Consider the following 14,611-nt stretch of genomic DNA (forward strand, 5'->3'; position numbering starts at 1 on the left):
ACAATTCAAAAAAACATGCAAAAGGACACAGTTCAGATAAAGGGTGCAGTCATCAGAATTCTGCATTCTTCACTGAAGAATGCTACAAAAGGTGATGGTAATCCAGTAGGAAATGCAGAAATAGCAGATCACACAGAATCAAACTAGGGTCCAGTAAGGAGGAGAAAGCAAGCCACAGTATAAAGCCAAGGGTTAAAATAGAAGCTAGTATGGGTAACTTTAATGCCTCATGCTAAACAAGAATATCAGCATAATAGGCATATTTGAAATCTGTGGGAAAAAAGGAAATCAGTCAGGCAGCGCAGGAAAGGCAAAGTAGACCTTATCAGTGGAGGAATAACGATGGCTGTTAAAGGAAGCTCTAAGTCAAATGAGACTTAAAGGAGAGAACAGTATTAACACTAGCTAGTCAGGAAAAGTTCTTTAGTTCTTCTAAATTTTACAGCAACCATAATGAGTTGAAATGCAATATCTGTGCAGGAGCAATAAAAGCCAAAATTACATGATGGTTGCACTCAGTTAAATTAAAAAAAAAAAAGTGGAAATAAATAAAACTGAGGGATATTGCTATAAAAAACCTGAATGGGATAGCTGAGACAGTTAAATCACTGTGGATGGTGTGGATGCTATCGAGGGACACCATTTTGAAGACCCACAGCAAATGCACAGCACCCATTAAAAAGCAAGTCTGTAAGAGTAAACAACATAGCTAATAAAAGCAAGAACACATCCTTCAAAAAAATGAAGTTGTGTCTCAGGGAGGACAATAGAAAGAACCATAAAATCTGCTTTATCTATAAAACTACAATAAAGAAGACAAAAAATGAGTTTGAATAAATCTCTGGCAAACAAGCTAATAATAATTGTCTTTTAAAGACATCTGGAGGCAAAAGCCTGAGAGGAACTGCATAAAGCCAACCCAAAACTGAGATACAGAAGAAGTGCTCAGAGAAGATAAGATCACAAATGTAAAACTTAATACATTTTTTTCTTTGTGTTCAGCATAGAATAGCTGGGAAATTTTTCTATCCTGGAACCCTTCTTTATCGGGGACTCATGAGAAGGTTTAATTAGCTATAGAAGCAGTTGTGGAACGAACAGACACAACAGTAACAAATCATTGGGATTAGCTGTTACATGCCCAAGAGCCTGAAGAATGAAATAAGTGAACTATTATGATGTGTAATATTTTGATTCAAAGTACTGTAGCACAAGAAGGCTTGGAGGTGCTAATATAACACTGACTTTTTTTCCCCAAAGATTTCCAGGGAGTTCAAGGAGCTAAGGATAGATATGACTCACATGCACAGGGCAAAACAGTAGGAGCAGGATTCATGGACTCATGGAGAATATCTCATACTGAAAAAACCTCAATGCAGCTTTTCTAAATAAAGGTCATATTTTGCAACGCTTTCTGAATTCTTTAAAGAGGTCAACATGTAGGTATATATGGAGGAATGGATTCAAAACAAATGAGGGGAAGCTGTTGGTTGTGCGATATATGATTAATCTGTGCACCTCACTAACTTTGAGGGTTGTTAAATACAAAGACACCATCTGGGCTAAAAATCATTAGAAACTGAGGAAAATGTTCCAGAGTATTGTTTTGGCCTGTTCTTATGTATACCCTCTACTGTACGAGACAGAAGGCGGGGCCAGATGGACCTTTCTCTTAACATGGTCATTCTTGCAGGCAGAAACGCAATATATTTTCACATGAGGAAAAGAAGAATTTTTATATGAAAGAAAAGTGCGAAGTTTCAGATGTGGTTTTGTACCTAAGGAGCATTTATAATACATGAAGTGGGATTACAATTCATGTGCAAGAAAAATGATTCAAAGTAAAAAGCTGCCATGATCTTACTGCAAATTCACACGAATGTTCTCATATGAATTTGCCTTACTAACAACTTTTAGCAGCTAGTTGTTTCGGCGTAGTTATCAAGGTTTATGCTTGATTAGTTTCTGCATTTCAAAGGTACGGAATATACAAAACTTCAGTAAATTTAAGGAAAGCAGTAAGTGACAATCCTGCTAATTATATACAGACTATGAAACTCTTTAAATTAGTATACTTCTGAAAAGCCTCATTTAAACTAATTGATATGAAATGTTATAAATTGTCAGTGGATGATCACTATTTCGAGAGTGTACAATGCTTAGCATGAGCCAGTTCTGTCTTTGGTACCTAGAAGTCTCAGGTTATAATCTTTTGTCATTTGAAGGGGATCATCCAGTTTCCCTTGACAAAATAGTATTTCCCAAGTAATTTTTAAAGCGTAAATGAAATGAACTCTCAGGCTCAGGCTGGTCCTGTGGAATGATGATATATTTCCTTTCAAACATTCAAAACTCATACTTTAAAATTGAGCTTTATATTATTTAAAAAAACCCCAACAGTATATTCTAAATATTTTCATTATATACTGGTCTTCTTCCTGGATCTCAATTCCTTATCTAAAGGATTTTTCACATTAATACTTTCAGTCATGCTTATTTGAAAATTAGTGCATTTGGAATACAACATACTCTTAGGAAATCTGGGTGGGTTGTCATTGACATCCGTGAGAGTAATGTTTACAGTGGTAGTACCAGCTAGTCCTCCCAGCTGTCCTCCCATGTCCTTGGCTTGGATCAGCACTTGGTATTGTTCTTTCACTTCTCTGTCCATATTTGGCAAAGCTGTTCTTATTACACCTACGAGAAGAAATGGGAAAGAGAAAGAACAGGTAAGCAAAGGACTGAGATTGTCTACTATTCCATTTTAATACTGGGTCTCTTGGACCAGGAATGGAACTCTTCCTAAAGGGTTGATAAGAGAGGAGTTCACACAGAAACATGCAAATCACTCAGGCTTTACATAAGTGTGCTCCTCAGCTATTCAACCATTTAAAATGACTGCTGTGTCTTTTCAATCAGGACATGAACGGCTGAAAGAGGACGGTGCATTTTCACTAGGGATGTGAATGGTGTGAGCATAGGTTTGCCACATCGGGACCGAAGAACACTGCACTGTGCAGAGTAGGGCCATGTAGGAAGAGATGGCAATGCATTTCAGAGCCTGCATCCTCAATTGTTCGCAACCAGTCGCTTGCCATCACATTTAAGCTACTGTAGGCCAAGACAATATTCCTTCTGTACAAAAGGAGGTCTTTATTAGAAGACTCTCCTTTGTGTGACAAAGTTTTCTTGATACAGCACATAGATGCCATGAAAACTTTAGGACTTTCCTTAAAGAAATGTAATTAAAATACCATGGTAAGACATTACCCAAATGACTCTTAATCTTCAGTGATTTTGGATAGCTGATGTCTAAATAGGTATGCCATAATCTCCCTTCTGATATGTTGAGAATGTACATGATAAAGGAAGACTTGTAGAGAGCAAGAGGTACTACTGATCATAGGATTAGCTGATGAGGTTGTAAAAAGCTATAAGGTTTTGGGCTCTCAAGCCTTTCTCTTGAAACCAAATGTATAGGAGAAAACACATTTCTGTCAAAATTTTACAAATGCATATTACATTGCAAAAATGCTATATATTCAGCAATAGTTTTCAGAAAATGGCTAAGTGCAGACTGGTGCAGATGGCATGCACAACTGAAAAATAAACCAACTAGAAGCATGCTTCTGCTCTAAGTTATTATTGTTTTAGAAAATATTATTTTCTAGTATTAAACTATTTGGGTTTAAAAGCAGTCTTTTTCCCCTGGTGTTATAATGCGTCCGGAATGATAAGAAACAAGCTTTAAGGGTCATTCTTCTCTTTATAGCGACTAACCACTGCTGTGTTAACAAGTAAGAATAGGAACTGTTCACTTATAGTTCTTGTTCAGAGTCTAGAAATAACTTTGACCTAAATCTGCTATTTCTGGAACCTCTTAAAAATTCCCATTGAATTGAATTGTATAACAATTTCCTTTCTCTCCACTTGTAACACCGATTATGATAATGACAACTTTAATAATAACTACTATTTTCTACCTCAGCATGGCATATATTGTACTGCATAGATCTGGAATATGACTAGCAAATACTTAAGAACATTTAGATACTGCAACACTATGCTTTTGAACTTTTGAAAACAGTGGTGTTCAATGTTTTGTTTGTTCCAAACAGGAATCTTGAACTGTAAAATTGTAAAAATTTGTTCATATTCATGTGAGATTTATGAGAAAATCTTTTTGTAAATAGAATGAACATTACTAGGCTTCCTCTTGAGTGTCTTAATCCGTACTTTTGCACTGTGGAGACTATATGTTCCACAGTATTTTACAACATCCTTGGTATGCTCATTTCAAGGAGAAAAGAGCTCTGAGAATTAAAGACTTCCCTTGTTATACTAGCAAAACAAAATAAGTAGAAAACATGAAAATGGGCAGATAGTAGGTTGTGAGCAGGAGATGCAGTTCATCTGATTGTTATACCTGTTTTAGGTAGAACTGAGTAGCTTTCTCAGTCAGAAATATTCCAGATGGTCTTCACAAAATGAAGGATTGGCTATCACTCTAGTAGTAACGTTCCCAATCCCCCACTGTTTATTCCTGTCTGGAAGTACAAGGTCATTCCATATATTTTTCTGTAAAAAACCTTTGTCTCCAGCAAAAAAAATCAATGAGAGTAATTTCCATGTCTAGCAGTTCATAAGCAGTTCTTCCTTTTCTACCTACTCTATTTCAAAAGCATAGAAAAAACCCTGAAAAATACTATTTCCACCAAAATCAGAAGTTCATATGGACAGGACAAAAATGATTTAAAGTTTTCTGATCAGGAAAACAGAAAACTAAAATGGAGATAAAAATCCATGGGAAAGAAAGCACTACAAATATTGGTATTCCAGCTTTAGCTTGACAAGGAATATCCAAACTTTAAATCAAAGGCTTATTATAATGTAGAGTCCTTATGTGCATGTAATGGTGTTCTGAGTGTTTTTAAATCCTTCTACCTTAAGATTTTGAAGTAAAGATTGTTCAGCTCCAGAACTGAATAACTTCGATTTTTTTTTCTTTGCAAATGTCATCAATATCAAATGTGCAGAAAAGTATGGTCTCGATGAGGCTGCTGAAAATTGAAAATAGTATGTATGGGACCTGGGCCAGAAGATACACTCCGCAAATTTATTGAGCCGTAATTCAACAGGAGATGATCCACTTTTGTGGAAGAGAAAATCCAGGTTCCGTGAAAAACCTCCTGAATAAATATTAACATCAATACTCCTGCTGACACCAATTTGGATTTCAAGAATATAACTGAGGTCAGAATATGGACTAGAATACCAGGTCTAAGAAAAAATTGGAGACATCTAGCCATAAAGAAGAATATTGACCTCATAAACATATCAGAAGTTTGGGTGGAAAGAAGTTTGTCAAAAGGACATTTTAGTAAAAGAACAGAACGTACAGAGGAAAGATAAGTGAGGTTATCTCTCTTAAGAGAATTGCTCCATGTTAAAGAAAACTCACATTAAAATCAGAAGAGCAATTTCATAGCATCAAGAAGTAACCCCCACATATAAGATTTGAGGCCTTAAAATGTGCCAGTCCAACAGCTGCTTTCCAGCAGGGACTGTAGTGCATTTAACCTTCCTGCAAGAGCAATAAAAGCTAACTCTCCTGCTTCCAGAGTTTGCTTACCTCCAGCAAAGCACTGCAAAAAATTAGGTCAGTAAAGAAGAGGAGTAAAGGGGCAGCTGTGACATTCAGACCCACAAAGGTTAAAAACTCTTCAAGTGTACCACATTCATATCAGAGCAAATGTTTATCACCTATCAGGAATGATTTGAGAAAGGTGTATGTGTAAAATCATGTGCATGCCAAACACAATCCTTCTTCCATATATAAAGTTATGGTCAGTGGTTTCACCATTACCGCTTTGCGATGCGATCTTGTCCTGGTTTCAGCAGGGATGGAGTTAATTGTCTTCCTAGTAGCTGGTACAGCGCTGTGTTTTGAGTTCAGTATGTGAAGAATGTTGATAACACTGATGGTTTCAGTTGTTGCTCAGTAGTGTTGAGTCTAAAGTCAAGGATTTTTCAGCTTCTCATGCCCAGCCAGCGAGAAGCTGGGAGGGCACAAGAAGTTGGCACAGGACACAGCCAGGGCAGCTGACCCAAACTGGCCAATGGTGTATTCCACACCGTGTGACGTCACATCTAGTATAGGAACTGGGGGCAGTGGGGGAGGGGGATCGCCACTCGGGGACTGGCTGGGTGTCGGTCGGCGGGTGGTGAGCAGTTGCACTGCGCATCATTTGTACATTCCAATCCTTTTATTATTGCTGTTGTCATTTTATTAGTGTTATCGTTATCATTATTAGTTTCTTCTTTTCTGTTCTATTAAACCGTTCTTATCTCAACCCACGAGTTTTACTTCTTTTCCTGATTTTCTCCCCCATCCCACTGGGTGGGGGGGAGTGAGTGAGCGGCTGCGTGGTGCTTAGTTGCTGGCTGGGGTTAAACCACGACAGATCTTAAGGTAGTAATAGAAATTTCCACAAACATATCAGCTTTTGTGTGGTAGAAGCTAAAAAGTACACAGAATGTTTGGAACTGTTTGGAAAGGAATAAAGAACAGAAGTGTTATAATTAAACCATTTTATATATCTATATGAGCTTCCTTCTTGAATACTGTGTGCTCTTTCTCATCCCGAGAAGGATGAGAAGGATAATCAGTGTTACAGAATGGCTTCTGTTTAAAGAAGTCTTCAATCTAGAAAAAAGGGAACTGGAGGAGAATATGGGTCTATAAGGTCACGGGGAACTAATAAATAGGAATTAACTGCTCACTGTCTCGTGCAATATAAGTGTGAGGTATGAAATAAGTTAAGAGGTGTTGCATTTCAAAAAAGCAAGCGGACCTGGGTCTTCACCCAAAGAACCTTTTGCTGTGGAATTTCTAGTCACTGGGTGCGCAGATACTATGCTCCTGGACAAGTCAACTCTAGTGGGAAGTGGACAAGTTATGGAGGTGAAATCCTTTCAGAGTTTTAGTCACACGGACACTGCTAATCGCCCAGGAACTTCGTAAGAACAAGTTGTTGAAGACTAGAAGAGTATTCAGGGGGTGCATCACTAAACATTTCTTCTTTTATCCTTCACTACAGCTGAGCAGGCCATCACTTTTGGAAACATGACACAGGGCAGCATGGACCTTTGCTCTGACCTAGTATGGATGTTCTTAAGTTCTTTAAATAACAACAAGGGAATGTCTCAAAATTGTCATTAGAATGCAAGAGACAGCAAAAAAGCCAACAACGGCAACCCCAAAAATGCTTATCTATCTGCCAGCACTTCTGAGTTTGTCTGTCATTTTGTAGCCAAATGGCTTTCTTCCCCTCTCCTGTCAAAAACACCCAAGGCAGGTGCCTGCCAGTAAAACTCTGCAGTGAAAAACTACTGTATCATCTCCTCAGTTATAAAATAAAGAATGGGAAATGCCAGATCTGTAGTGCTGCCCAAGACTCCTGGATTTTACAGCAAATCATTAAGCATGGTCCTGTGCATTATTATTCACATGCTGTCTATCTCTACAGTCATTGTTAGACGCACAGGTAACTCTCACATTGTGACCTTTCTAATGTAAGCCAGGTTACAGCACATTACTGTTGCTCATAGAAGCGTGAATCTATATGCTTTTTTCTGGTATAGGATTTTAAGCTATGCTGGGCTAGCTGTTTCATGAATCTTCCTTTACAGCTGTGTCCATTCTTTTACCACCAAGGCCCACTTGAATAACTCATTAAAGATATTGATATACAGATGTGCAAACACTGGGTTTGTATGATGTTCCAGGGCTAGTACAGTGCAGGCCATCACCTATGATCCACTCGCTACTCACTACTAAGTAATAGATGAGAGCATATGATACAGCACTTCAAAGTGCCACGGGAAAAAAAGTTCTTCTTCAAGTACTAACAACTATTAATTTTTTTCCTTGGGAAACTTGTACTAGAACTCCAATTGTGGCTCCAGTAAAGGTTTTTCTTGCCATTAAATTCCTCCTCATTCTTTACAAGACTGAAATAAAAAAATAGGTATAAAAGTAAATACTTCTTTTTCCCCAGACACTTGAAGAAGTCCCATTTCAGTTCGAAAAGTAAAATTGCTCACTGAAAATGGCAATATGATCTCCTGCTAAATGAAGCATGTGACAAAGGAATGTGCCCACTGGAGACAGTGCACTAACAGCCTTATGAGGCTCTCACTGCCAAACTATTGATCAGAGATAAAGGCTCTTTAACACACAAACTGACATTCAAGTACAGCTCCACTGGAAGGAGAAACTATTTGCTGAAAGGGGCATATGGACAACTATCTCTGTAACACATTCAGGATGACACAATGCATGGAATTCACCATGTAGGTTATTGGCTCCTTAACTGAATTACTAAATACAGAAACAAGAATGACATTTAGAAGTATAGGACAAGATACCTAATTAACATGTCTACCAACCTCCCAAATACTTCAGTCTCTTTAAAGGTATTATCCTTTTCTGCTCACACATCCAGCAACCCCAGACAAACATACCATGCCCCAGGAAAAGAGGAGGGCAAAAGATGATTAGCTGTTCCACAGTCTCAAATTAGCTCTATATAGCAAAACAATCCTTGCTAGAGAATTTCTGACTGTAAGTTCAGCAAGTAAAAATGCTAAGAAAAAAGAATGTAGACCCAAGATACAAAACTGAATCATCAGGGGAAAAAAAACCAAAAAACAGAATGCATGTAGCAGATAAAACTTTAGCTATAGAGAAATGGTAAAGCATAAAAAAAAAAAATGTTCAATGTATGCATATTTTAGACTGATTGCAGAGGCATGTTTCTTTTGTTTCTACAACAGATTATAATTTATTCAAAAACTAGTCAATACTCAAAACTGAATCATGTGCAAAGTTACTCTACTGGCTTTTGGCCATATCAGCCCAGTCCATATTTATTCACTGATACTGCCCACATGAATCAAAATCTAAACTTTAAATCTTCCACTGTTGCTGATAAACTATTTACCTGTCTTCGGATCAATGGAGAAATATGGCTGCCCCTGAAGAATGCTGTAAACCACTCTAGCACTGTTTCCGTAAGTAGGATCATCAGCATCTGTTGCCTTTACTTGTAGCACATATGCTCCTGCAAAGAAACACAGGTAATCATATTTTCAGTATAGAGCAGTGATCAGGGATATTTCAGACACGTTAGTCCTGTTGCTAGTGGATTCTACTGTAATTCTTGTTCAACTGGAAACAAGGCGAGAATAAAACAACCAATTCTTCATCTCCATGTTAGCAACCATCTAGGTAACAGCTGAGGCATAATGGCAAGGAAAGGGGAAGCAGCCCACCATCAGAAGATATTTATGAACAGTTTATGATAGATGCATTATTTACAAAAACTTTTTACCCAACACATATAGGATGGAGGTCTGGGGAAGCACAACAGTGGATTTTGAAAAAGGAGTATACTCCACAGTTTTGTGAAACGCTAGACAACAGTGGAAGTAAAATATGTGAATTGCCTTTAAAACAAGTGTTTCATCAAGCAACTCCTGAATCTGCCGGCGAACCAAACTCTAAGTACCTTTAAAAACTACACTGCAGTCTTCTAAAGGTGGAATTCAGATTCCCATTGTAGAATGAAATTAGGTGTTTGGTTCAGCCAGTTGTCTTCAAAATCTAAACTTGAATCTTCTTGCCTTACCAATACAGCTCAGTAGGAAACAGAAGTACTGTGGAGGAAGAACCTCCTTTTGACACTCTATTTTCAGCCATGGTTATAGACCAGACCTAGTGCAGTTTGCCTTACCTTCTGACTTAAAGGGGACCCATGGAGCAAAAGAAATGCACATGAAGACAGAAAACTCACTGTAAATGGCAATAGTCTTGTAGAAATATCTTGTCCCTCCTGCTGGTAGCTAAGCAATTTACCTGCATTCCCCCACTACCTCATAATGAAAACAGTGTTCAAACTATAGCCTTCAGCAAAACAAACGGCCACGTATTTAGGCTTTCCCATCAGCTTTGAAGAATTAATAGTTTCCTATGATCTTCTGTGCAAATGAATGTCGGAATTTGCAATGCTGATTTGGAGTGAGTGAGGCTTAAGACAACCTACATGAGAACCAGCCCAGGGAGGAGGGTTATCCCCACTGTTTTTGCTTTAAGAAGTGTTCTGCATTTGGAGGTCATCTGAGATTTTCTCAAGAATATCCGTGGAATACTGCAAGCACTTCAAGACTGCTACTTTTCTGTAATGAAAACTGGCAAGTTTCAAAGGATGTTCACAATCTAAAATTAACCTTAATGGACTTGTCGAAGTTTATTTCTGGGAGTGCCTCACTGAGAGATGCTCCATGTGAAAGGTCCTGTGAGACAGACAGGAAAGTAACTGATAGCAGAAGTAGCTGTTTGAAGGATTTTTTTTTTCAGTCCCCGCTCCCCCAGCATCTTTCTGTATAAGGACTGACAGTGGTGCTGAAGGGCTTTTTACAATTAACATAGTAAAAATACTTGCTGCATGATGGCTTGTCATACAAGACTGCTCCTGTTACAGTTGTTGATTGAACAACAGAGAAAGAAAATTATTCCACAGATATTCTTTCTATCTCCTGAAGAAGACACAGAAATGTGTTATTTGACTAACAATCACTTTTTAAAGTCAATAGGCTGATCAAGTTTTTAAGCTGATGGAGTGTTCCATTAAGATCAACTTCTAAAAGAAAGAAATTATTAGCAATGAATAAATGAATGAAAATAAACAACTGAGATGGATTCAGTTAACTAAAAACCTGAGGTTACTCTCTTGATTTTCTGGATGTGAAGGGTGAAGAATGATAGGAGTTAGGGAAGACCAAAGTCCAGGTTCAGTATAACAATTGTGGAAGCAGTGCCTACTCAAACACTTGTGCCTTTCTTTACGTAACACATAACCGTAACTGGCTATACATTAAATAGCTCACTCAAGCCCAGCTGGAGGAATACATTTTCCTACTGGAATGACAGACAGAAGCTATCGAATACCTGTAGAGCATTTGATGGCTTTCACCTGTTCCTGTCCATAAGGAATACCTTTGTAATAGGATCTCCCACTTTCAGCCCTGTTTTCTGCTCCAGAAATTCAAGGAGCCACAGCAATAACTTAGTTCTACTCCAGTGACCAAGATGGAGAAGGAAATGGTAGCTTTGAAGTTTCCCCCCGCTTCCCTTGAAAAACCGTACGTTCACTGCACGTGCCACCTTGGGGCCCTTCCTGTTGTTGAAGAAAAAGCAAGATCTGTTCCTTTTGGAGCAATTACATTGACAAAACATGTCATGTTCACTCACTGTACAGTGCAACATGCCTTCCCAGTATACACACAATTGTCTTCATTGCTACGGTATCTCACTCTCTTTTCAACCTGAAAAATTCAGTCTGCTTTTTCTACTGAAAAGAAATGCTACTTTTTAACATAGCTGCTGCCTTCTTTCCAAATTGTTCAGTCTTCCACTGTGTTCTGACTTTAGGCTGGTGACTGTTGCTCCTCTCTGAAGTGCTAGCGCAAAGCATCAGACTCCCAGATGCTGAGGTCTGAACTGGGTGACCGAGTGCTCTGGCTGACAAGTGTGCTGCTTCAGGACTCGTTTAGGACAATAGCCCGCACTTTTGCCAAAAAAAGGCAATGCTGTCACACAGTCCCAAGTCTCCCCTTGGGCCAGGACTCATGTTTCTGATGCCACGCTGGTTGCTACTTAAGGCAGCTGATTTTAATTTGTCTTCTGAGTACAAACTGACAAAATTTGATCATCATGTTGCCAAGACCTTTGCTTTCCACCTTGAAGGGAGCGACATTCTCCATAAGAGAACAGGACAGGCAGACCAAGATTTACAAACGCAAGGGCAGAAAGTTAAGCTTCTTTCTAAGTGTGCTTATTTTCTGAAGTGCTGACCACTGAGAAGACCTACCAAAGGTTAGGATTTAAAAATCGAATGTTTCTGGAAGGCTAGCCACAACACCCGCCTTCTCACAGGTTATCAACAGAGAACCTGCAAACACCATACCGAAGATCTCTCGAACACTTGAGACTATCTGATAGAAACAGCAGACCTGCCACACAGAGCACTGGCCATCACCTCAGGAGGACAATTTATTAAGGCAGACATTCAAAGTCATGTGTTAGCCTGATAAACAGCAGACACTGAATATGAAAAATAATCCATTTCACAGTGACAGCAGTTTCAACTGTATTAATTCATCTGTCATATCTTTTACAACAAACAGATAATATGTAAAGCTTATATTTTTATGAGAGGTCAGGCATGTTTTTTTAATGTGCCTCCAGTCATTTACTAACTTAAATACATATCTAATGTTCTAAACAGTTTTTTTGAAATTGGTTTCTCATGCCTTCAGTATTATCAAGCATTGCTCATTGTATCTAACAAGCTTTCTACTTTATTGCAAAGAATAAAACCAATATATTTTTAAAAGTAGACTCTAAAATCTAATTATTTTTTTCCAGGCAATAATACAGGGCACTACAGCTGTAAATCTTTAATGCACAAAGGTAGTGATGGAGGATCATATTTACTATAGCTCATGACATTTTAATTAAAATATGTACTTACATTACTACATCAAGTAATCAAATGAACAAAAAAAATATGGTATTTTTTGTTGTTCGGAAATACCTTATACGATAGTCAGCATTTTAAAAGACTTTTTTTTTTTTAATTTTTCATGTGCAATCAACAAATATTTGATGTAAGGCATTATAAAATGCAGAGAATGGAATGATGTGCTTAAGGATTTATTTATGTTTTAAAAAGAGAAGAAAAATAATGCTAAACCATTCACACAGCTCAAGGAAATGGTATGGAATTTTAATGAAGATTATATTTTCCTTAAAATAATACAGACAATATTGAGGACTAACATATTGTAAATAGTTGTTTTAATCACAGCAAGCATACTGGCCTGAATTTTACGCTAGCTGAAGTCCAAAGGCAATCCAGCAATAACTGCAAATAGAATGGGGCCCAACATCTCTAACTCGCTGGACAAACTGACTAAAATAGCCCTAAAAAAGCCTCATAGTTTATATTAGAATGACTGGAGGGAACTACAGGAAGCCTGAGTTTATACCATAATAAGAATATTTATGAAATAAGGATTTGACTTCTAGAACTATTACCATTTTTTTTCTGACAGTCTTTCATTAGAAAAAATGCTACTTTGCCAAAATCAGAAGAACCTCTCAAAGAAGAGCAGTATTGATTAAATTTCTTCCCATCCAAAGAGTACTAGAAATTTCAACACTTTCTAATACACCCAGTTTGATATTTTCAAGTTGCTTACGAATGACCAGTCAGAATTTATTAAAAAAATTACTCCAAAATTCAGACCATCCCCAATTTCAAAACAGAACATTTAATTTATTGATCCCCCCCCCCCCCGATTTTTTCTTATAAAAGACTAAAATATTGACCTTTTGTACTCTTTCAACCTAGAAATAAGCTTTGCCATCACCAAAGTGTAGGTGGGGTATCTTGCTGGCTGTGGAGCTATTGTTGGCTTCCAAAAAAACCAAGCAGGAAATTTTAATTTCTTATGTTTAGTTCATTGAACTGAAGGGCATGATCAAGAATTCACAAAACTCAACTGGGACTAGATAAATGAGTTATTTCACTGTAGAGGAAAATGAGAGGATTCAAGGCTAGGAGAGTAAGGCAACAGACTTATTTAGACATGATTCCTGCAAAAATAATGTACAGTCAATAGAATTGCAAAGATGAAGAAAAAAGGAGATGGCAATATGTCAAGTCTTTTCTCATTAAGATCAGCTTTCACTAGGCATGCAAATCCCATTAAGTTTGGTAATAAATGCCAAAATCCAGTTAAGTACTGGCAGTGCGTTATTTTCCAGAGAAAGTGAGGGGGACCTGCTTTGAGGCTTTGAAGAGGCAAGAGAGGGCTGGATGGGAGCAGTAAGGTTTGGGGGTAACTGAGAAGGGAAAGGATACTGCAAGTGAGAGCAGGACTTCAGCATATTGTAAGTGTTCCACAGAACACGGGCTGGAGCGTCTCTCCACTCCATGAAGATCAGAGGTTCAGTCAGAGCAGAGCGCTCAGGCCCTTGTCCAGGCATTTTGAATACCTCCAATGACAGCAATCCCACAACCTCTTCGGATGCTCCTATGGAATGCTGCCAAGCAGATTCCTGAACAAACTCAAGCTTCCTCTTCTGAAGCCCAGGGCTGTGATTTTACCATTTATCTTATTCACCTTTTTTTTCCTGTCTTTTGTTAGGAGGAAATGAGTATGAGACATTGGATGTGCATTTTCATAGAATTTACTTTTCGTAATGGACTATCAAGGTAGTTGCATCTACTCATGGTGAGTAAAGATCAAACAGCAGATCTTCTGCTGCAAGTTTTCTTTTTCTTTTCTTCCCCCCTCCCCCCCAACATGTTTTTTTTTGTAGAGTTAGAAAAGTTGTCATCATCTTGCTGTACAACCTCTCCCCTACCACATGTATGAGTTTGTGGTTTTATCACTCTGCTGGGCCTGCCTAGTACTTTTGAAAGAAATCAGACAATTGTGCAAACGTTTTTTATATGGGCAGGAGGAAGGAGAGGCTTAG

General features: G+C 38.1%; 1 protein-coding gene across 4 annotated transcripts in view; it reads right to left on the reverse strand.

Moving 5' to 3' along the window:
- Positions 1 to 14,611, reverse strand: part of CDH12 (cadherin 12) — a 367,336-nt gene that overhangs the window by 67,246 nt on the left and 285,479 nt on the right. For 3 of the 4 annotated variants that reach the window (XR_011329110.1, XM_069808913.1, XM_069808914.1), the window contains 2 exons: positions 9,006 to 9,125; positions 2,530 to 2,697 (listed from right to left, as the gene is read on the reverse strand). Coding sequence is in view for 3 of the 4 variants with exons in the window: in XM_069808913.1 (XP_069665014.1) it covers positions 2,530 to 2,697; positions 9,006 to 9,125 (288 nt within the window). In the remaining variant the exon portion in view is untranslated. The remainder of the gene's footprint in view (positions 1 to 2,529; positions 2,698 to 9,005; positions 9,126 to 14,611) is intronic. The other variant, XM_069808915.1, reaches the window with a different exon arrangement.

The sequence above is a fragment of the Haliaeetus albicilla genome, chromosome 21 (genome assembly GCF_947461875.1).
Source record: "Haliaeetus albicilla chromosome 21, bHalAlb1.1, whole genome shotgun sequence".
In the NCBI taxonomy this organism is placed as follows: domain Eukaryota; kingdom Metazoa; phylum Chordata; class Aves; order Accipitriformes; family Accipitridae; genus Haliaeetus; species Haliaeetus albicilla.